We start from the raw sequence: 23,960 nt of genomic DNA, 5'->3' as shown, positions 1-23,960 counted from the left end.
GCTCTCTTATCGCAGGCCACCGCCTAGCGGTGGCCACGACATAGTGCCTACCGCCCCCCCCCCCCCTCCATAACGGGAAACGTCATTCGGTGGTTCAAACCAAGGTCAATTCATATGGTTGCGAAGGCGAGGCTCAGGTGCGGTTTCAAACCAATGAGCAGCGACATCAATTACGGTCAAGCGATTGAAGCGCGACTACATCTCGCGGACAAAACACTAGTTGATGAAAAATATGCATCCAATCGTCACCAATAGGACTGTTTGAAAAAGCACACAGAATGTCATTACAATAGGAAAATGTGAAGTTACAGACTGTTTATTTCCATCCACGAATAATTATGAGTACGAAATAGTGCAGTCTTTCTGAAGTTTGCTTGTGGCGGTTCGTGCTGTGATATGCAGAGACTGTATTACCGTATTTAACACTCCGATGTCGTCAAAATTGTCTAATGCGTAGCCAAAAAAAATAATGGGAATATATATAGTATTAACAATATGAGATTTGATTAACAACATTATGTTTGAACTGCCTTTTCTCTAGAAATTATGTTTTAGCTTGTCCTGAGTGCCACAGAAGAACTACAGCTGCCACGCGTGCTGTCTCAGGGAAGATAAAGTCTAGTTCTTGTGAATTATTTCAATCTAATGTTGATTTTATCTTTATATCGAAATAACAGATGTGTGTTGGTACTAGGGACAAGTGCATATGGTACTAAGTTCAAAATCTGGGTGAGCTCATTGCTCCAAATTCATGCAAAATTCTCAAGGCTCACCAGTACAATACGTGCCGTTACAGAACGAGGCTTACAAATACAGAAGGGTACATTACGATTAGATAGAGAGGAATACATTCAACAAAAGCGGACACTCCCACTCTAGCCAGCGGCCGAATTGGCTGTAGCGGATGGGATTGACACCTTCCGCTTTCGGTTTTGGCGCGCGCATTTTAAACGCTAGCTAGCACGCGTTACGCCTGCTACGCTAATCGGCTTTCCTTTTTTTTTCTGCTACTTAACCGCGCGCTGTCTTAGTGCGGAATCGTTTATTTAATTGAAATGATTGCGCACAAGCTTTACCAGCCTGCATCGAATCTGTGCCACGTGCAATTTCATAAGGTAGACGTGAAACACCTTTAAATAAGGGAATGTTTATTTCGCTCTATATAAATGCTCGTTCCGGGCTTTCTGTGCGTTCATCCAACGTTGTGACCGCCAGGTAAGCAGCAGTAGTTTCCGTACGAAACTTCACCGGACGGCATCAGCTTAAAAACAAATTACAAGCATGTGTCATTTTGGTCTTTAAACGTTACAGGAATGCTGCGTCTAGAGGCGAAGCGTGTGAAAGTGGTGAATGCGCGGCATTACAAACCAAAGCAATTTGCTTCTACATACACATGGTGTAGAAAATAACCAACTCCTCCCAAACAATAGCATAAAATATGAAAACATCTGTTTTCCAAGCATTTCTCATTGCCGGGCATTATTTCCTGCACTTTAAGAGCACAAATAGACGGGCGACTGCGCGTTTCCAAAACAACTTGGGCTCAGCCAGACGATGGTACGCAAAATAAAATGAGTTAGCCACGACATAGGCTCTCAGCCAGACCACGCTAGACGCTCGCAGAATGCCTTTTACTCGCACTAAAGACCAAATTCATGGGTGCAGAGATTGTTCTCAGTCGTTCAGAAGACAGAATTTCCGACGTCTTGGTTTTTGAGCTTCCCGGCGTTATTTATTGCGCGTTCTGCTTGCGCAAACAACACATTCTCTTGTTCTCACTGTAGGTAATAGCTCGTCGTGTTTTCGACAGGCGTAAGTACCGAAAGAAGATATATGTTGCCGGGCCATAGAAGGCGTCACAAACTGGTCGCACTAAGATTCGGTACACGCCAAACTAACTGTCACCACGGCCGAGCCGCTTATTGCTAACTCGTCACAACGCCAGGCGCGGCGAGCGTGCCTCAAAAGTATCCCACAAAATAACGAAATTACAATAATGTTGGGGGTCAGAGAATGCGTCACGAACTTGTCCCAGTAAGATTCACTACGCGCGAAACTAAGTGCGTCACACTGCCGAGCTGCTTTTCGCTAACTGCGTCACAAAGCCGGACGCGGCGAGCGTGTCCAAAAACAACCGAAATAAGTTAAAATAATGTTGGGGTCCGTATAAAGCATCGCAAACATCTCCCAGTACGAGTCATTACCTCAAATTAATTGCGCCAGGATGGCTGAGCTGTTTTTCGCTAACTGCGTCACAAGTCTAGGTTCCGGGCTGTAAAAGCCTAAATTGGTTGAAATGCGTTGTAGACTCTAAAAAATTTCTCACCTTGCCGTAGTCCAATGGTGCAGTGGCGCCTGGTCGAAGTGCAGAGAGAGAAAGAGAGAGAGAGAGAGAAAGGCAGAGGAAAGACAGGGAGCTTTACCAGAGATTATCTCTGGTTGGCTACCCTGTACTGGGGGAGGGACAAGGGTTGCGATAGGTGAGAGAGAGAAGGATTAAAAAAGAAGAAAAACGAAGAAAAAAACTGCGCACACACGCACGTACACACAAACTGTTCCTGCGGGCACTGTCCCGCAGCTAGCAAAGGCATTCCTAGTGTTATGCAGTGTCACCGTACAATCCTGCGTCACATAGTGAAGTCATAATCTGCCAGAAAGTCCCGTGTCTTTTAAATACCGCAGCAGCGTTTTCATAGCCGACCGCGCTGACGTTCGCGTAGGCCAGTTTCCAAGGATCTTGTTTACTGTCGTTGGGCGCTTGTCCAGTTTGTCTAGGGTGGCTGAAAGGACTGCTCTTTGCGGGTTGAAACGAGAGCACTGACAAAGAAGGTGCGCGATTGTTTCATTGCACCCGCAGAAGTCAGAAAGTGGGCTGTTGGACATTCCGATAAGAAAGGAGTACGCATTTGAAAATGCTACTCCGAGCCATAGACGAACTAGAAGGGTGCAGCCGCGTCGTGGAAGCTCGGGTGGAATACGGAGTTGTAAATTAGGGTCCAGGGTATGAAGGCGTGCACTTGTGAAATCAGATTAATTCCATTGAGCTAATGTCAGGTCATGTGCAAGTACGGCAAGTTTTTTCGCTGCGTTGGCTCTCGAAAGAGGAATGGCAACGCAGTTGGCGCCGTCATGGGCAGATCGGGCAGCTGCGTTTGCTCGATCATTGCCATGTATGCCACTGTGACTAGGCAACCACTGATATATGATATCGTGTCCTTCGTCAACTATGCGATGGTGTACTTTTCTGATCTCTGCGACGAGCTGTTCATGTGATCCATGGCACAGTGCTGAGAGTAGTATATAGGGTTGCCTTGGAATCACAGAAGACTGAGGTTTCATGGGGTGGTTCCTCCTGAATGAAATGAAGAGCCGCACGCAAGGCTACCAGTTCAGCAGCTGTCGTTGATGACACATGTGACGTTTTTAGCTGTATTTTGACGGGTCTTGTTGGTATCACCACAGCAGCAGCTGAACTTGCAGATGTGACTGAGCCATCGATGTAAACGTGTACGCGGCCACTGTGCTCCTCATGTGCAGAAGTGCAGAAGGAATGCAAGAATACGCCGGGAGCTCAAGAAACCAGGTTACATCCAAAAAAGAGAAACGGGTCGCCGAGCAGGTGAATGCTCACATGCGCAACCGGCCTCGCTCGCTTCAGTGGCGTGTCTGGCGCATGACGCATGCATATGACGCGTCTGGTGTGCCGCTAGCCTGTTGCTAGGTTCATTTATATAAGCTAATTTATACGCAACACTTTTGAGTTTTAGCAATACAGAACATAAAAAATGATGTCTAAGTTCTTTTCACATTTTTTTTTCGATGCTCGCGTCAGCTAACGCATGGGATTAACACAAGGCGTGAGATGTTTCCTGTTGGCAGTTTTGTCGCGAAGTCGTAGCGAATATTCTCAATTAGATACACTTCATTTGCACTGTTGTGTGCTTTGCATATCCGATGTGATGTGAGCTGGCGCAGTAGACGACTTGGCGCAACAAGCCTCGAGCGTTAAACGGTTAAACGTTGATTTTTTTTTCCACCGAGAAGTTGATCGCACGAAATGTAGATGGCGCTACCGTGTCCCCATTAGCCGCCATTGCAGGACGTAGGGGCTTCTATGGCAGCTTCACTAACGTGCGTACATATACTTTGCTTCAAATGATGGGTTAAGGCGGGCGCCCAAAGCACAAGCTGAGGCGTACGGTGGGTTCCCGATTGCACATTCGGAACTTAGGAGTGGTTAAGGTCCAGGAAGGTGACGTAATTGATTGCGGGAGAGGGACGACAGCAATGTAGGCCGGTTTGACACGGTCTAAGGCGATGACTTCTCCCCGGCCATTCACGTCAATTGTGACGTGCTGTGGGCTGCGCCAGAGTACTTTGTAGGGGCCTGCGTAGGGCTGTTCGAGTGGCTTGCGGACGCCACCACATCAGACGAAAAGGTGCAGGAGCCGCAGATGCGGCGGATATCTGTAGTACATTTTGATATGTACGTCCTTCGGCGCTGTTCTCCGGCTGTGTGCGTGCTTCCGTCCGACTTCAGTGATGGAAGACCAAACGTGAAAAGCTTGGGATCAGTGACGATGTAAAAGTTGGACCCTTCGAGGAAATGGAGGAAATGACGGACTACTTGATAGGCGGCGAAGAGCGCACGGCCAAACGTGCGATAGTGTTGTTCTGTAGGCTTTAGCTTCCGAGAATAAAGCCAAATGGGTTGCAAACCTTGCTCACTGCGCTGATGTAACCCGGCGCCCACAGCGAAGTCGGACACGTCCATTGCAAGGCAAAGGCACGAGTTCATTTTCGGGTAGACAAAGAGTGTAGCTCGACTGAGCGCATCCCTGATCTTCTGGAAGGCACACAGTGATTCATCTGTCCACATCACCTCCGCTGGCTTCAAAGATGGGGCCAATAGGTCGTACAAATGCTGCAAGATGTGTGCACAGTGTGTTATAAAACGTCGGTTTCAAAATGCCTGAAGCGTTGACTGTATGCCCCGGGAAAGGCATTGCCGACACACCAAATTTCCACTGCGCAGCATTGCTGACGAGCCCTGAACACTCGAAGCGCTAAAATCTAAACGCTCGAAGAGAAGCAAGAGGTGATCGCGATGTTGCTGTGGCGTGCTGCTCGCCATGAGAAGGTCGTCGAGGTACGCATGGCAGAAGCCCAGGACGCGCAGCATTTCGTTTATGAAGCTTTGAAACGTTTGCGCAGCGCCGAACGGCATCTGTAGAAACTTGCACAACACTAAAGTTGTCACAATTGGGCTCTGTGGAATAAATTTTGGTGCCACAACAATCTGATGGTCCGTGTCTACGGTCTCCAATCACCAGGCGTAGATTTTGGCGTCAGGTGAAGTACTGTGGACCAAGAACTGCTCGAAGGTCGAATGATGGCAAGCTAGCTGAGCGATGCCAATCAGAAGTTGAAACTCGTTCTGTGCTTTGCAATGTTCTTCAGGAGTCAGGCGACGCGGACGGGCGGGTGTGCACCGGCGGGCCTTTGGCTTAAATGTAATGCAGAACTTGGTGCTTGACTGCTTTCTTGTCGTACGCTGGCCGAGAAAAACTGAGAAGTTCGCGTAGCATGTCCGCTATAGGAACCTGGCTTGGGAAAAGCAAAAGTGTCAGGTTTATCTAAGACACCACGGAATGCTCGCCTTTTGCCCTGATGTGGGTGGTGGCGTCGTGAAGGCATTGTTGGAAAAGACTTTAATGGCTGGCGGACGACGTCCGCCAGCATGCAATGATTTCAATGCTTAAAGTGGCGGAGGAAATCTGCTCCAATGATGGCATGCTTGATGTCAGTGACAGTGAAAAGCCAGCGGAATGCACGGCGAAGGTCCAAGTATAAAGTCAATGACCACTCGCTGTATGTCGCTATGCTGCAATTGTTGATAGCCTGTAGGAGTGAAGTCGGCGGGCCTCTGCAGTAGGCGCGTGGGGCCGGTATGACACTAACCTCGGCACTTGCATCAATCAGAAAACGAGCACCATTGACGCGGTCGGAAACAAAGAAAAGTGGGTGGCTCGCAGAAGAGGCTGAGGCACTTGCTGTCGTCAGTGCCAGGCCCTGTCGTTTCCCGCCCAAAAGCAAGGGGGAATGCTGTTGTGGGCATCTTCATGGAAGCGGCTTATACAGAAGGCGACGACGGTCGCCTTATGTGCGGCGTCGACGAGAACGGGTTTTCAGGTTGGCTAAGGCGTCAGCAAGGTGGGACAGTTCAGCACGAAGCTCAGCTACAGGATCACTAGCTTGTGCGTATATTGCTGATATGGAAAATGTTGGAACTTCCATGATTTGATCCACTAAGTCTGCCATCTTCCTGATGTCAAGATCTTCTGAGGTAACGAGCGTCAGGCGAACGTTGACGGGCAAGCGGCTGAGAAAAAAATACGGCAGAGACACTTAAGACTGCTTACGTGTAGGAATGTGAAAGGATTGCAGTGCCTTTGGTCAAATGTCTTTTCCCGCTCATTCCGTGTCCGCGCAAGCTCTCGCCTTCGTTCTAACTGTGCCTCGGTAAGGCCAAATGAAAACGCACCAATCAAAACGCATCTCAAGGCGCTCGCCTGCCCGCGAGGAGTTCATAACTGAAAGGACCGCTCAGCGGCGTTCGATTGGACATTAATGCTTTTTATTTTATACGCTCATTTTATGTACTCATGACGGAGCGCCACCTCCTCTCCATTAACTGCGCCGTCACGTGCCCACTGACGCACGCGCTAAGCCACATCTTTAATCAACCATAACCATGGAGCCACTGTGCTGTATTGGGATGTGCTTCAAAGGAAATTGCAGAAGGATCTTTAAATAGAAGCACACGGCATAAAATTTCTCCCTGTTCCAGGAAATAGCGTCCTGTATTATGTACTTATGCTTTTCAGACTTTATTGCATATGCAGGTCACGCATGGATATCCAAAACGCTAATCCCTAAGCACGATCTGTTAACGCTCATTTTGTTGAGAATGTCACGAAGCTCAGAGTTGCGCTGAAACACCATGGCGCTGAAGAGGAAGTGATACAAATATTTGATGCCCTTACACAGTTGAAAATTCATAAGTAAATGCAATTAGTCTTATACAGGCTGGCGGATGTTTTGTTAAATATGGCAACTAAAAAAATAATAAAAGAGAAAAAGCCTCCATGGGCGTCGCGAGACGTGCTTGTCTCGCACTCCAGTGGCCCGGGCTCGATTTCCTCCCAGGCCGAAATTTACGAAATTTTCTTTTCAAAGCCATCGATTTACTTTGCCTACGGGAACCTCCATGAGAAATTTGTCGTCAATCCGAGCATTCTTGAGCATTCTCTTTGCAACTTCGGCAATTTTTGGCACCATCGCACGATAGCGACGCCAACGACGCAAGATTTTCGCTTAATGGGGCAGCATGTAATGGTTTCGCATTAAAAGCTGACGAAGAATAGAGGCGTCGGTGGTGCTTACCTTTTCACAAAGCCGGAGCTGCATGCGGCGCAGGAATTGCGTGGGCGCGTGGCTGCCGAGCTACTCAGCCGCGAGAAGTCGTCGCAGGTGCTTGTGCCCTGAAAGTGAAATCGGCCGAATCAATGCATCCTTCATGGTTGTGTAAGGAGGTTCGAGCGGTGGTGTGGTGTGAGGTCACGAATTTCGGTGATGACGTCTGCAGGCAGGTTGGAGACAATATGAAAGTAATGCGTCTGTTCAGAAATACTTGACTGCGCTCGACTGGTCCAGAAGTACAGCTCAACCCGAAGTGGGTAGTTGTGAAAGGCGCGTTACCGGCAGGTTGCATGTCGTCGTTCCTTGCCCCAGGCTAACGTAGGTGTGTTCGGCCGAGTCACCACTGTAGCGTAGACAGGTACGAGGCAGAGCCGAGTCATACCGTCGTTTGTTGGAAACACTTCTTTATCATCACACACTTCGCTCGCACACTTATACAATTGTCTTGTATAATGTGCGCTTGCTTATTGTAGACCGCCGCCTAGCGGTGGCCACTACAGGCTGCACTGAATATTTATAGCTAAGCTTTGTTTGCCATACACCTTTCATCGACATCCTTTCTTCACGAAGCCTCACACATCGCCTTCGCCGTCACGACATTGCTGCGTCGACATCTCAGAGTGCTCATCCACCCGATTTAGTGTTTACACTCTGGCATAGCTTGTGAATGCTGTAGTGAACAAACATAAACATTGCATGAGATTGAACTCATGTCATGTGTGGTGCATACACAATCATGGCATGAGATAACATTTAGCTCGGAATTAAAATAAACACACTTGTACACGCCATGTTTGGTTGTCTAGCATTTCCTTTAACCACTTCAATAAAGCATCATTTCACATACATTGCCACACGTGCGTTAGATCTGCAGACATATGTTTTTAATGCTCTTTGACGGCAAATCTGTCTAGTATAGTATCTCGAAGCAAAACAATTTTTTTCGCGAATTATATTTTTTCAATGATTCTGAAGCGTCACGGGTCATGTGTCAGAATGATTTGTGTTTCCATGTGTTCACAACGAGGATACCTGTAACTGCTCCAACCATTCATCTTGACTCCCGACCTTCCCGCAGTGGCAAAAGCGGTCATCGAAGGTGGTCCGGACCTCTTCATCCGCACGGGCAGCTCCATCAACCTGACCTGCGAGATAAGCCGGAGCCCTGAGCCGCCGCATTTTGTGTTCTGGTACCACAATGACCGCATGATCAACTACGTGTCAGCCAAAGGAGAGATCACTCTGCACAAAGGTGGCCCCGACAGAACCATCAGCCGACTGTACATCCGCAAGGCTGTCTCACTCGACTCGGGGAACTATACCTGCGACCCGGCCAACGCCGAGCCCGTATCCATCAGCGTCCACGTCGTGAACGGTGAGGGAATGTCTTGATGTTGTTCGTAAACTCTACTGTAGGGTGACAGCGATAATCATCAATTTGCGTGCCTACTTAATTGCTATAAGACAGTTAAAAGGCATTTTCGACTAAGCATCTGTGAAGCCCAAATTTCTATAATAAAACAATTAACTACTTTGAAACTGGTTCTAGGTATCACCTATGTATCAATGAAATTCAACTCACATTGTTCCAAAAGATCGTCTATTTTGTGAACGAAAGTAGGCGCAGGAATCAGATGTTTCCTTATTCGAACGCCATGCGTGTCAAAAAATTATGCCCTCCTTCAAAGCAATGGATGGCGTACTGCCAACAAGGGAGATATGGCAGTGAACAGATGAACAAGCCAACAAAAATTATTCGCTGACACATAAAAGAAAGTTGACAGAAGGCTCGGTAGATATTTCAACGAGTATTAGCCTTTTCTTGCTAAATACTCTCCCGGGTCGGAGGTTTCTCTTTTCTTTCTGCTTGCTAATCTATTCGTCTTAGCTCTGCAAGCTAAGTACCAAATGGTCCATTCTGCGACGCTTCGTGAGATCTCAGAGCGATGTAATGTCTACGAAGTGAGCAGCGGATTCTGCACCTTGTGCACTCCCAAAAATATGCGTTCTTAGCAACCTACGCAAGCACATAGCGCAGTCTGTGCAGCAATCATCATCACCTCGCCAAGAAGTTGAAAATCATGCAGGCGAGATTCTGATCCCAGTGATAGTTGTTGTGGTCGCACAAGCCAGGTCCTTATTTTCCTTAAGACGAGAATGGCTACAAGTTACAAATTTTATGAAATCATTTAAGCGTGGAATACCTTTTCGCCGATTCGTGCACGCGTTGGAGCAATGAGATCTCAGCTCGAGTCATTGTGAACTAAAATAAAACAAGAAATAATACACGCTTTTTACTTAATAATTCACGATTTCTTTTGTTAATGTGGCTTCTCTCTTCAGTTTAGAATGTAATTTCGCTTTACTACATTTTCCTTTCTAAGTCCTAGAGGTTGGCTTGCTGCTGGTCATTTAAAATAATCCATCAGATTCCACTCTGTATGAAGCTGGCCTGTACGTTTCTTGGATAACAACAAGGGGAAGGGAGGGGGCGGGGGCAGGGACAGTTGCCTTGTTAATCATGGCACAAATGAAGTTGAACATTCCAGAAACGGAGGACCAGGCAACAACCACTGGAATACGAGTCTCGCTAGCGCGTCGTCGTACCTTTGAGCAACGTAGTGTCATTAGTTTCGAGACGGCGTCCTTTTTCCGCCTAAGTGGCCTCAGATGCCGTGTGTCATGACTTGCAGGATGCTAGTGGTTGCAGTCATATCAGACACCTCTGTTCAGTAGTCAGTGACGTATGTATCGGGGCTGACATCTTCAGCTTTCAGTAAACTTTCCTTCCTCTTTCGGTCTCTCTTTGCTGCGTAACCACAATTCTTGACGGATACGTCAAGGTGCATAGGTATACGAGCGATGATACAAGACGAGTTGACGAGTAGAGCATCTACGGTGGGTCCAAGTAAAGGATTATTTATTGCTTACACTACAATACCTCCGTATGAGGTGCAAGGCGCATGAGGTGCATGCCAGTGGTCACACCGACCACTGGAATGCACCACATGCGCACGATGACACGTGTACCGTATGCAATGCGCGCGTGGCAGGAACTTTGCCAATTCAAATAACAGTGACCCGTTACACGTGCTTAACCTATACACGGAGGTATTGTAGTGTAAGCAATAAATAATCCTTTACTTGAACCCACCGTAGATGCTCTACTCGTCAACTCGTCTTGTATCATCGCTCGTATACCTATGCACCTTGACGTACCAGCTATCAGCTGCATCTTACCAACGCTGGTAAGCACGGCTGTCTTTCTTTGTCGTTCGTATAGTAGGTGATTTGTGTTGGATTGATATTGGGGGGGGGGGGGGGGGGGGGGTCCTTTTCAAACTAGTTCCTTTTTCTTTCTTCCGTTCTGTTTCTGTTCTATTCTGTTACCCATTGGTTGCTGTCGAGAGGTTGAGGCACAGAGCACGTAAGTTACTCCCTTCCTATTTTATTTTTCTTTCTGCAGGAAAGTATATAAATCCTGAGCGAAATTCGCAGGATTGTAAAGGCTCCTTCCACCATTCACAATGGCGTTAAAAAAAGTATTGTGCCTACCAGTTTGGGGGCCACTGGTACTTCCGCTCTGGCTATTTTTCTATTCAATTCCACAGCCTCACATTTCGGCTTGTGCTGTACACGGCTGCAACAAGATGAAGCAAGGAGAGGCAACTTTGTAAGAGGTGACAAAAGGCCATGCGTCTTCTCAGCTCATGGCAATCGGTTCCCGCTTATGTGTACGCTATGTGAACACGACATTTAGCGATGACTCAAACATCCCTTTGAATTTTTCTTTAAAAATATCTCCAGAGCATAAAGATAACGGAAGTTATCAACATGAAAAACATTAAAGGATGGACTGAAACAAAACCGACGACGCAGCAAAAGTTCAAGTAAACGGGATAATATTGAAGTTTAGAGCAGTCTAAATTTTATAATTGGGCTGTTTATTTAACGGTAAAAAAATGATCCAGCGAATAGATCTAGTAAAAGGAAGAAAGAACTACGACGCAGCCATGTTTGGAACAAAAAGGTATTTATACGACTCAAAACGCGAAGTCCCGCAGGCTCTATAGCCTGGTCTTAGCTTCTATAATTTATTTTCTAGAAGGGCCTGTGTTTCTTCCACAGCCTGCTTCCTGCCCTCATCAATATGCTATTAGGTACACCTCATTGTTCTAGTGCGGTCATTAAACAAATATGGAGATAACGGCTTTACCACGGCCACCTACGTTTTTGTTTTTCTGGTCTTCGGCAAGAGCCGAAAACGATTCGTGGCGGTACAGCGAACAGTGGAGATAACGAAAGGAAATTAACTGAATTTATGGCGAGATGAGAACCTAACCAGTTCCTGGGGCCTACACGCACAAGAAATTCGCAAAACAGTTTCTCTTCTGATTTTCCTTCTAGGAGACACAGATATGCGTCTTGGAGTTCTTAATGAGGCCTCGGAAAGGAAGCACCTTTTATACGTATATAAAAGAGCTCTCCCTCCTCTTGAGGACTTTCTGGTCGTGCTAAGGTAAAAAGCGAAAACTATCTGACTTGCTCTGATATTCATAGTTATTGAATCCGAAAGCATGTTTTCATGTCGCCGTTCTGCGTCTTGCAAGTCTGAAGGTTAGCATTGCCGACTATGGGGTCGGGTTTCGCCGAGCGATAAGGAGAAAACCGTGCTAGGAGCAAACGCTTTTGCCATATTGCTGTTTCGTCTCTTCGCATCTTCCGGCTGCTCTGGACATGACTGTTCCCACGTTTACGAATGCTGGGCCGTCACCTGTTACACACTACAGCATTTGCTGCAGCCGGCGGACTCTAGTCTACCGCAACCTCGTTCCTGCCGCCGGCATCGGGAGCGAGAACTTGTCACTTGTAAAACGCTTCCAAGGCTCTTTCTCGCGCGCCTCGTGGCTCGGACGGACAGAGTCACATAAGGGTGCGCGTTATTGCTTTCCCTCATCGCTGCATTTCCACAGTGCTCGACGGCTTGGTTGCGCGCCTACTCACGCGTCTATTCGCACAACTCTCCACTACTCTCCGAGCGTCGGCATTGAATTGCTGATATTTCGCGAATCTAAATGGCTCTTACGGAGGGCGAGGGGAAAAGACACAGGGGCGCGAGGAAATAAAAGGGAGCGATGCCCCGCGTGTAGTGGCGCTTTGCGCAGGCTTCGGTGGCGATATGCTGTCCCACGCCCTCCCCCCCCCCCCCCCCCCCCCCCCCACTCCAACCCCCGGCCCACCCCCGCTAACTTCCTTCTTTTCTCGTCAGTCTCGCGCGCTGTGAGGCGTTATGGAACGTGCTGCCTCTCGTTCCACTGCATGGACCCGAATATCGACCGCCTTGGACTCACTTTATTTTTTTCGCCGTCGTGGAAGGCCGCTTTCCCGGCAGCATCGTTTTTTATTAAATTTTACTGGGACTCATTCTGTACCTTTTCTATTGTTCCTTTTATTTATTTATTTTGCGTATTATGCACAATATCCTGTGAATTGCGGCGCAGCTTTTTCGTTTTCTTATTACTTCTTTTTCCCGCCGTAAGTGAAAACAGAATGCCGGAGAAGGGCTCGCGAGAGCGATGGCGGGGCAACGTGCAGCGCTGAACGGGAGGGAAGAGAGGGTACTGATGCAAATCCAATCGCCTGCAGGATTTATTCCTTTATTATACTCGTCGTATTGAGGTGCAAGTTCATCTCCTGCGGCCTGACTGCGCTCGCGCGAAAGAGTATACAGGGAAAGACGGCGGCTGGGCAACACTGGAGTGGGAGTACATTTAATCGTGCTTCGGAAAACGATTCCAGCGAATGTTTTCTCTTCCCGATTCCCATAACGCAGTTTATTAGCGCTTAGTATCGGAAGGCGCTGTTTTTGCGCAGAAGTATTGTCTGTTCACGCGACAAAGTTGCGAAACTTTCTTATTGACGACGACAGCTTCAACAACACCGAACGAGTACGTGGTGTATTATCGCCAGGTATAAACTTTCGACGCCAGTGATATCATTTGCAAATACACGGCCCTCTTTATTTCTAGCTACTTAGTCTGTAAGGTTTCTCACTTGCCTTGCATAAGATTGAGGCTAATTGAATCTGTTATTCTTGCGCATAAACTAATTATACAGGAACCCTTTTTCAAAGCGCTTGAGATGAAAACCCAAGTATGGAAAACATAAGTTGCTCAGTATACCCTCCATTGCCACACTGTAAATAATCTTTTCGGCGATTCATTAGGCGCGTGTTCCTAATTAGGCTTCGCGAAGGTTGTATCCATAGCTGTAGTCCGGTTAGGTCAATATTTAGTGGCATAATACCTAATGAAATTTTGTTGCGAGCAAATGGTTGGGGACGATTCTCGGCTGCTGCCCAGTGATTTACTTACTTATTTATTTATTTATTTATTAGTACATTTAAGGTCTGAATACGATTAAGAGGGTAGCGGCACAGCACAATAACGAGAGAAAATTTCTGGGTATAGAATATTGCGCGAGAACTGCGCGCATATAATGCGTGAGAACAGATGGTGTCGTGCATGAACGTGATTCATCGCAAAAGCGATTTCAGTCCTCTGAACTGTGTGGGATAAGCGAGTGCAGCAAGCCTTTGTGCGACATATGCCAATCCCGATCGTATAATGTGATCTATGCGTAAAGAAATGTAAGAGGCTGTAAAAGTACATTAACATGGCGCGATGGTATATGATAACATGTATTGTAATATAGAGAAAGCCTACACTGTTTACGATGGGATACATGTAAGGGCAGTTCAAGGGCGCTTTCCGTGAACGTGACACTTGCTGAGTCATTGCTTGTAATGAATCTGGCGAGCATTATACTGAACAAGTTCGAATGTAGTAACAAGTGCATTAGAAAATAGATTCCATATAGAGGCTGCGTATGCTAGTTTAATTCTGACAATAGTGCTTTCAAGTAAAACTTAGACTGTCAATTGGATGTGGCGAATTAGAAATGTGCCTTCAGGCATGTCGTTCACTCCGCAGCCATCTGTTCAAACGTGTCATCACATACTCTGGCTCCCCTGTAGGGACAAACTCTCCGAGCGTCGTCAACAGTATGACGCGGTGTTTATCGTTCACAGGGGTGTCGTATGGTGAAACGTGACCAGAGTCCCTTCACAGCAACCTCAAAGCACGTAGTGTATGTCACTTTTAAAGCGAAGATTTCTTTGCTAAGTCCCCTAGACTTCTCTGACCATGGCTGCTGGGTGCTGCTGCTCTTGTCATGCCAAATAGCTCTCGTGGAGTACAACACTAATATAAGCAACCATCCTATAAACAGTCATTTGAAATATTCAATTTTTTTTTGGAAGCAGGCAGCTGGCCAATAAACCTTCGTATGCTACTAGAAGGCATCAAACCTGCCGGTTGGTTTCTACTTTTCGTACAGGTGCGCCGGTTACAACCTCCCTTATATACGCAATTACACAATAAAATGACAAACGGTACCTATATATGCGCATTGCAACATGTGAACGCCTTCAAGCGTGTGATTTTATTATGAAAGCAAAGCTTTCTACGCCTTCTTTCCGTCAGTTTAGCGCCGGTTTCTCGGCGACTAGCGTGTTCCGATTCTAGAGACAGTGCAACAGTAAAGCTGCTCTGATCCTGGAGATAGAGTAATCTGCGGTGGCGTTGGTCACAGGGGTAGCGTGCGAGTTGTCTTCACGTCTTGCCGGTCAGGCAATGCTGTGAAACGTGTTGGCAGAAGATGACCAGTTTTAGAACATTTAATTAATCACTTCACGAAAACTTCACTCCACTTAGATTCCAGCCAGAGCGTTGGATCTGCAACACTTTTAAAAGTATATTGTCCTTGTTTTTTGCAGGCGAGAAGCCAGCGGCAATGCAGCATGACGGGAAGCCTCTCTCGTCGTCGAGCCCTCCGGAAGTAGCAACGGTGCTCACTGAGTTCGGTGTCCTCCTTGCCCTCTGCCTCGTGACTGCGTGTGCCAGGCTGAGGTAACAGAGTTCGGCCCTCTTTACCCTCCGAGCGTCGGAGCCACTGCGTCGACTGCGCGCGAAACAATCGTCCACAAAAGCTTGTTCTTGTGAAGCGAACACTGCGATCCTCTGAATCGAAAGTGACATCCACGGAGAATACACGGATGATTACGCACTAAGGACTGCCTGTCAGAGGACATTGTCAACAAGGCGACAGAGACTCGTGAGAAATACTCGTGCACATCACTCATCGCTGATGTTTTTTCTTCGCAGTTGCTATCTCGTTTCTTTCTTCTTTATTTTTTTTCTTGTCACTTGATGGCTTGTTTTCTTTGGACTTTGCCGCGATGGTGCAAGTGACTCAAATGACTGTTCGTGATACTCGATGTATGTTACATAGAAGTTAAGCTTGAGAACTATAATAGTGTATAATAGAAAAAAAATCAACAACGTAGAAGAGGCCAACTAACGCATACGACATGCTAAAACGGATGACGTGCAGCGACAGTTCAGCAAAATCGACACAGGAAAGATCTGCAGTCGAGAAACTCCAAACTTGAAGCCCGCGGCAACTTGTGGACCTGAACAAAACACAGCATTCCAATTTTCCATAAGACCTACATTCAGCCACTACTTCAATGGTGCATTGGTGAGTATGCTAGAAGGTTTACCTAGCCGTGTTAAGGGTAAAAACGTAAAACAAGACGCCAAATAAGTTTCAATTACATCTCCGGACGGGGAGCCCGAGCAAATAGGTTTTTCGAAGCAGACTTGCTTCGCATCGCCTTCTTTGGGTTCATTGATTGTGATTTTAGGGTCCTATAACGTAGAAGTAATCCAATATGTTTTTATTTCAATGTCCTGACGTCAAATTTGCGTAACCACCGACGCAAGCATCGGGCAGTGACCCGCAGGGTTGTCTGAACAGACCAATCAAACGCTCTCCTCGTTTATAGGACATCACTTTTGTTTGCTTTAACATCGAATAACATTGCCTACAGGGAGTGGCTTGTCTTATCTAATTGGCTTACAAGGGGCGAGGAGAACGCTCAAGTGGAGAGGGATTCGATGGGGCCGAGCCTAGTGCACTGGAAATCAATAACCGGATGAAGAGGGTGGTGCCGGCGTCTGCGCTTGGTCCACTTTCTCTTACTTGACTTGAGGTGGCTGGTCGGAAATCGCGGCAGCATGCAACAGAAGGTTAAGAATGCGCTAAAACGGATCCTCAGCCAAGAAGAGTTGGCAGAGCGAGGTCGTAAACGTGCCCAAGTTGCTTGAAAACGTTACACGGCCACGCAAAAAAAAGGTTTATTGTACTCAAATAAACCCATGCTGTCCGGTAAGTGCGAGTAGCCAGTATATATACCTGTGCGATTGGCGGCAGACATCTTTTATTCCTTGCGACACGAGTCAGCCGGCAGCTATTAAGAAAGAATTTCAGTTTTGTTCAGCATATTAATGGGACTTAACGGGTACACGTCACTTTGACGCGGTGAGTTTTCACGGTTTCGTGACGTCGCGTGAGAGCCAGGTGAGGTGGGTGCAGCCAGTAAACTTTTTACCAATAGCCGATGGTTAATGGCTAAAAGGCGTCAAATCAGAAATAATTTTTTTTGTTCGGTCGAATGATGCACAATCAGTGTGTTCGCGTCATATCAGATGGGTAGCTATCGCGGTTTTCGTGACGTCGCGTAACAGACAGGCGTAGTGGGAGTGGTTCAAAGAAGTTTTTGACCAGTCGCGGGGGGCTGACTGAAGAATTGGAGTAGAAAAGTTTGGAATAGGTTTACGTTATAGCGCCCTTGGACAGCCTATGACGGACATACGATTACGTTACGGCACGAACACTGCACAGGTTTTGGCTAAGTGTGGAGGCAGGCTTTCAGAGCGACGCATAAAGGGAGTCGTTGCTCTGTACTTTTGTAGCTAATTTAATCATCACAAATTAAATAAGGCAAAATCCGCAATGCAAAAAAAAAAAAAAATACAGTTCAAATTGAGCCCAAGTTTCAATCTGTCGTCTATCCTCCAACAGGTCTCACTATTCTCACAACATCTGCTAACGTACGCGTTTGTTCTCTTAGCCACTCTGACCGCGCGAAAGAATGAAGTTTGTATTCAGGCATGCTGGGTAGTATCAAACTACGGGTTGTTTTAACCAGCAGATAATTAGAAAAGGGCAAGCCCCTGGTGGCATTGGCATTACATTAAAGAGAAAACACGTTCAGTAAACAATGGCACTGCCTCAGCAAACTGCGCAAATAATTTAGGCATCCATTAGTTGCATGTATTTAGTCCGATGGAACCCTGAGGATTCCGCGGCTCACAAAGTGAAAAAATTGGCGCTGAATTAGTGGTGCAAGTGTTCCTAATTATTACATCTAGCTTTTTGTTTTCTCTTTTCGCAGGTCCTCTTTGTCACGCTCATCGGGAAACCATCTCAAATACCTGAGCCCCATTTACTCCAACGGCGCACGTGGTCCTTTGATTTTCGGTTTCTTGCGACACGTGTGAGCGTCGCGGCGTTGTAAATGTAGTTCAGGTGCAGCTTTTGTATATGCTGTTTAAGTGGCCACTGATGTGCCCAGCAACCAACAATAATAAGCGCACGAAAATAATAAATATCGTGCACTTATATTGTCGGCGAAGGTCGCACGTGGAGCGGGCTAATGTGCCTGCCATGTTGTTACGGGTTGTAATGCTGTTTCAAAAGCACTCTATTGCTCTGCATGTATCGTTAACCTAGGTATCTCTTACCGTGGTATGACACTTTTGTTAAATATGTTTTTGCTTGCGAAAGCTAAATGGCAGAAACAAATAGCAAACAATTAAAGTGTGTAACGTTGCTTGCTCTAGATGTTTGAAGAAACAGAAATTGTACATATTAAACCGTATGCTTTTTCGGCACATCGACAGACTCATTCATGAAGGGCTAAAAGGAAATGCACTGTAATAAGCGTACTACGAAACTCCAGAGCTTTGTAAATATCAGCGGCAAGTCTTAGTTGCATCTTCATTGCAGCCAGCTTGCGAAACATTCTTCGGAAAAAAATTCTAGTCGGTGTAAGAAAACTAACGCATGTAAAACGAAGTAAGTAATAAGTGCACGTGCTCAAGAGTATTAAGTTCTTTCAAGTGAATATAAATTTTTTTTATCAAAAGCCTCCACGAAGAAATTTTAATGGGAGTTTTATACTTATAGTGTGAGAAGAAAAGGATACATATATGCTCAACATTATTGGGATTTGTTCTGCTGTTTCGAATCGCCCGAGTACTCAATCATGTATGTGTGCCCACATTTCAACTTACAGAGTCAAGTTGGTTATGTAAATTTTGTAAATAAATATCAAGTTAAAATTGTGGAATTGTGTCACCAACTTCTTATGAGCAGTACAGTGTCCCCTTTCCGCAATTCGTCGACGCACATAAATAAGATATAGGCTAGTGCAAAATATAATAAAAGAAGATACTCGTTTAGTGAGCAAAGGTTGACAAGCTTCTCACATAACTACAATGTATTCAGGCACTCAGTAGAATACAACGCATACGGAGGAGTTAATAGTATAGCATTTTGCCGATAAGTGTCCGCAGCGCGTGTCCCCGGCGAGCAAATTCTCGCCGAAACCAATATGTTCGCCACAAACAGTTCACAGCCGTGGCGTGGAGTCCCTTACAGGAACGTTTAGCAAATTAGGTGTTGCTCTTTCGCGCACATCGAAGTCGGAACTAAGATCTGTCGTAAATGTGCTTTTCGGGGTATCAGAACAGAAAGGCTTAGGTGTGATCGGACTCTCCCATATCGAACGCTACAGAATAACGGCGACTGTGATGAGAATGACGCCGTTTTCATTGTTTTAACGATGAGGCGACAGTGGTCTAGAGGTACTCAACAATTTTTTTTTACTGAATTGTCTGACGCAGCTCGGTATTAGAGGACGTCCTATAATTGCGTAACGACCCTGCCAACCGCCAAAAAAGTTAGGCGCTCGTGTCAGTCACCTAAAGTAGGCTTTGTATGTGGAAATAATCTTGACAAAACCACTGATATATTATTTCCGGTCGCGGGTGGCATACACTGCGCGAAAACTCTATTTTGAAATGTTGTGAAATGCTTCTTGTGCTGTGCAACTACCACGCGTATTTGAAATGCCATTCCTATAGGCAAAGAACTCAAAGTATGTGCTGAACATTGGTCGCTTTCTACGAACAGAGGTAGAAACCTACGGACTCTTTTTTACAACTTGGTGATACTAGAGAAGCTCAGGCGGAGGATTCCTTAGTAAATTTCGTTTAAAGCAAACCCCGTTTAAAGCGGAGTTTGTCTGGTGAATTTACGACCCCAAACATAGTAATCACGCTAACTGATTTAAGTAATCAGTGGTAATTTACAAAGCTTTCTTTTTCGTAAATGCTCTAATAATATTTCCAACGTCACAAGTGGTTGACATCTGCTTTTACGAACAATAAGAACTTTTATGTGAATGCAGGCCCAGCTGCGCTTCAGAAAATTGCTTAGTTAATGGAAAATGCAGCAGTAGGAGCAAATACAACCTCTAACTTTAGGCTAGTGAAACTTAAAGTGGTCTATAGCACCTGCGCCTTCATAAAACATTGCTGGTGTGCCGCTTCGAGATATTTTCTTGAGAAGATGTTCCACTTGAAGGTGTGCAGTTTCTAACCCTGTCTTTAGATCTGAGTGAATAAACCGTTACGCATCATTTCACAAAAACAAAATGAATGCGCGCAACACTTCACGTCTTATTGTGCTCGAAGCAACCATGTTTACGTTTAGGTAGCGCACATGCCTATATAGCAGGTATTTTACTACTTATCTATCACTCACCGTCGTATACGTCTTCGTGCGGCCCCTTCTAGAAAAATAAAATACAACTTGCATCGAAGACTCGTCTTGGCAAAGCTCAATAGCATCATGCATTTGCGCCAATGTACGAAAACAAGAGAACCAGGCTTCTCGAATTCCACTAAAGCGCACGACTTCTAGAAACGTTACGTTAAGTGGTATTTGTATCCCCGAACTTCTACCTTTCAGCGGCCATAAACAGGCGAAAGCGGTTTTGCATTTTCCACCGGACCAGGAAGCATTCTTGGCAACAAGCCGACGCTTTCTCAACAAGCACGAAAAAGGAAAACCATGGTAAGCGAACCGACAAAAAAGGGTGGCTCCCCAGTAAACCAACTCAAGACAAAAGTTACGACCCCCCACGCACGCTAGTCGCAAACAGCGCATTCAATTCAGCGGTTGACTTTTTTTCCCAGCCAAAGAAAAGACGAAACAAACATTTGAACCAAATCGTATCACCGCCGTATATAACTCTAGGCTCCCCACGGGCCGGTTTTCTTCCGTCTTTCTTTCTCTCATTGAAACAGATCTCTGCGGCGCAATACCTCTAATGGAACTTATCGATTGTACCAGCGAAAGCGGAACATACTTTAGGCACGCCAGCGGGAAGCTGAATCAAAGCTCTACGGCGCTGCTTCTGTCGGTGTTCATCGAGACGCGCTTTAAAGGCACCCTCCGCTTCAGGATTCTGGAGCACGCACACGTGTTCGGCGTATCAGGCTACACCGAGCAACCCGAGCTTACGGAGAATAGAGGGGAAGCCGAAAGACAAAAAGTTGTTCGGCCCCGGGTGGGAAAGGGGAGAGGCCACTGTCAGCCATGCCAGTGGGTCTTTGTGCCGCCCCGCTCAATGAGAATATGGAGATCACCTCAAGGGATTGGTCCGTAACTTTTCAATATTTCAGTCGGCCCGGAAAATTATTGGCAAGGAACTAGAGCCGCGAAACTAAACAGCGGCATCGAGGCGAAACGTGCCATTCACTGGAGCGTCATCGCGGTGGGGGAGCAAGGCAAAGTAAATAAAGGCGTAATATGCCGGTCTACGAAGGCATTTCATATTGTAGCGGGTAGTGGGTGCACCGAAATAGATTAGTCTTGGAAAGAAACATCAACAACGTACGGGGTACGCAAAGCGTCGCTCCCATCGACACGTGCATCTTTTGCGTCTCAGAATTCCCAATCGAGGCGTACCGAATGAAGCAGAAAATCTGGCGCGAATCGTCCGTCAGCGACAAACCAGACAAGCAAAATGAAAAGATCAAGATCAACATGCTTTCCAGTCGGCAGCATGGACCGAGACCACTGCAAGTTGGCACGGTCTCTTCCAATATATGAGGTTTACACTGAAACTCGCATCAACGACCCAGTGTTCAAGAAAAGACTGGATTTTGTAAGGTTCACTGGACGATGACCAGCTGGACTGAACAGGTACCGACCTGAAAGGTTCTGTCCGCAGGAGGAGGAGGAGGAAAGAGAAAAGTAGAAGGCAGGGAGGTTAACCAGAATAACGTCCGGTTGGCTACCCTACACCGGGGGAATCGGAAAGGGGAAAACAAAGATCACAGGGAGAGAGAGGAGGGAAAGAAAGAAGGAAATTGCGGCAAGTTCGCTGACGCGTGTGGTTTTACAGAAATTGCATTAATAGTCGCAGATGGTCGCGCAGACCCGTCATCCTTAAGAGACACAAAAGCGCCTTGACCGCGTTATGGGCCGACGGGCGATGGGGGCGGTGTTCAAGCAGCACCTGCACAGAACGTGGCTGATTGTCCAGTTTTTGGAAAGCTTTGGCAAGTTCTTGTCTCTCTAGGGCATATCTCGGACAGTGGCACAGCAGGTGGTCGATGTTTTCTTCGGTGCCACAGACCCCGCATGCTGCACTGTCAGTCACTCCAATTAATGTAGAGTATGCCTTTGTGAAGGCAACTCCTAACCAGAGGCGACAGAGAAGCGTAGCTTCGCGTCGAGGAAGTCCGAGTGGAGGTCGGAGTTGCAGGGAGGGGTTTAGTCGATGCAGTCGTGTAAGTTTGGCGAGTTCCCCTCGGTCACTGTAAGACTGCGTGCCCGGTGTCGAAGCTGCCTTGCAGCGTCAGTCCTCGAAAGCGGAATTGGAACGCTGTGCCATTCTTGATGTGCTGTGCGAGCAGCGTTATCGGCGGAATCATTGCCACTGATTCCACAGTGGCCAGGTACCCATTGAAAAACGACCTCATGGCCTTTTTGTTGGACGTCATGGTAAAGTTTCACGACTTCGTATGTCAATTGGTCATGACATCCGTGTCGGAGAACTGACTGTGTGCACTCTAATGCCGGTTTTGAATCACAGAACACAGCCCATTTTCGAGGTCTTTCAGAATCAATGAATTCCAGTGCTCGACGCAGGGCCGTTAGTTCTACCGCCGTTGAGGTCGTGACATGCGATGTCTTGAACCACAGTGTCATTCCTCGCGTTGGTATAACCACGGCACCACCAGAACTGCACGACGTAGTCGATCCATCGGTATAGATGTGCACGTGGTTGCTGTACTTTTCATGCAGAAGAAGTAAGCTCAGCTGTTTTAGAGCAGGGGCCGGTAGATCTGTCTTCTTCTGTAGTCCTAGAATCATTATGTGTACTTGTGGAAGGCTCAAACACCACGGAGGAAACGCTGGCTTGGCCGCAGGTGCGTACCCTGAAGTAAACGACGCATGATGTGCACTGACAATACCTCTAAATGTCGAGCAGGGCCTTGCAGCAGTGAGGCTCGCCAAGTGGGGGGAAGGGGTCCTAGCATAATGCCTGAGATGCATACGCATTGTGTGAACGGTAATGTGCGTCGTGACTGGGTAATCCTGCGCAAGGGCAATGGTTTCCGCCATTGATGCACTGCGTGGTAAGCCAAGATATATCTTAAGGGCTTGGGCTTGAATACTCTGAATTGTACGCAGATAGTCTTGCAGGTATTGGATATTGCAGGCAGGCTGTATCGCAGGAATCCAACGAACAACGCCATGTACAACTGTAACATAGCGTGTATAGATACTCCCCAACTTTGTCCTGCAAGGAACCTGAACAGGTGACAGATAGCAGTCAGCCGCTTTTTCACGTAATTGACGTGCGGAGTCCAAGACAGGTCTCTGCCAATTACGACTCCCAAGAACCTGTGACCTCTGCTGTATGGTATAAGTTGTCCGTTAATAGATACGCCGTAACCAGACATTGGCTTCCTCGTGAATGCCACCATTGCGCACTTTCCGCATGAAATTTCAAGTCCTTGTTCACGAAGGTAGCAAGATGTCATTGTGGCTGCCTTCTGAAGCCGAACGCGAAGCTGAAGTCGTGTCACACCTGATGCCAAAATGCACATGTCGTCCGCATAGATGGAAAGTCGTACGGTGCTTGGCAGGTTGTAAACTAATCCACTGAGGGTGAGATTGAAAACAGTCGGGCTAAGTACTCCGCCTTGAGGGACTCCTCGGCTATCGTAATGCTCGGATGTCGGGCCATTTTCTGTGTTCACGTAGAATGGTCTCCTCTGTAAGTAGTTGCACACCCACATATACATTTTACCACCAAGTCCGACGGCTTCTAACATGCTAAGGATGGCTTCGTGCGTTACATTATCATAAGCTCCTTTAACGTCTAGAAACAGAGCAGCAGATAGTCGTTTACAGGCCTTTTGGTGTTG

At 46.8% G+C, this 23,960-nt stretch overlaps 1 protein-coding gene across 1 annotated transcript in view; it reads left to right on the top strand.

Moving 5' to 3' along the window:
- The window catches only part of LOC126542480 (zwei Ig domain protein zig-8-like), a 268,423-nt gene extending 249,624 nt beyond the window's left edge, over positions 1 to 18,799 (top strand). Inside the window, exons 4-6 of the mRNA XM_050189566.3 lie at positions 8,561 to 8,857; positions 15,320 to 16,083; positions 17,843 to 18,799. Of these exons, the coding sequence (XP_050045523.1) occupies positions 8,561 to 8,857; positions 15,320 to 15,456 (434 nt within the window). The 3' untranslated portion in view covers positions 15,457 to 16,083; positions 17,843 to 18,799. The remainder of the gene's footprint in view (positions 1 to 8,560; positions 8,858 to 15,319; positions 16,084 to 17,842) is intronic.
- The last annotated feature ends 5,161 nt before the right edge of the window (positions 18,800 to 23,960 follow it).

Source organism: Dermacentor andersoni, chromosome 2 (genome assembly GCF_023375885.2).
Source record: "Dermacentor andersoni chromosome 2, qqDerAnde1_hic_scaffold, whole genome shotgun sequence".
Classification (NCBI taxonomy): domain Eukaryota; kingdom Metazoa; phylum Arthropoda; class Arachnida; order Ixodida; family Ixodidae; genus Dermacentor; species Dermacentor andersoni.
This window is presented reverse-complemented; position numbering and strand designations above follow the sequence as displayed.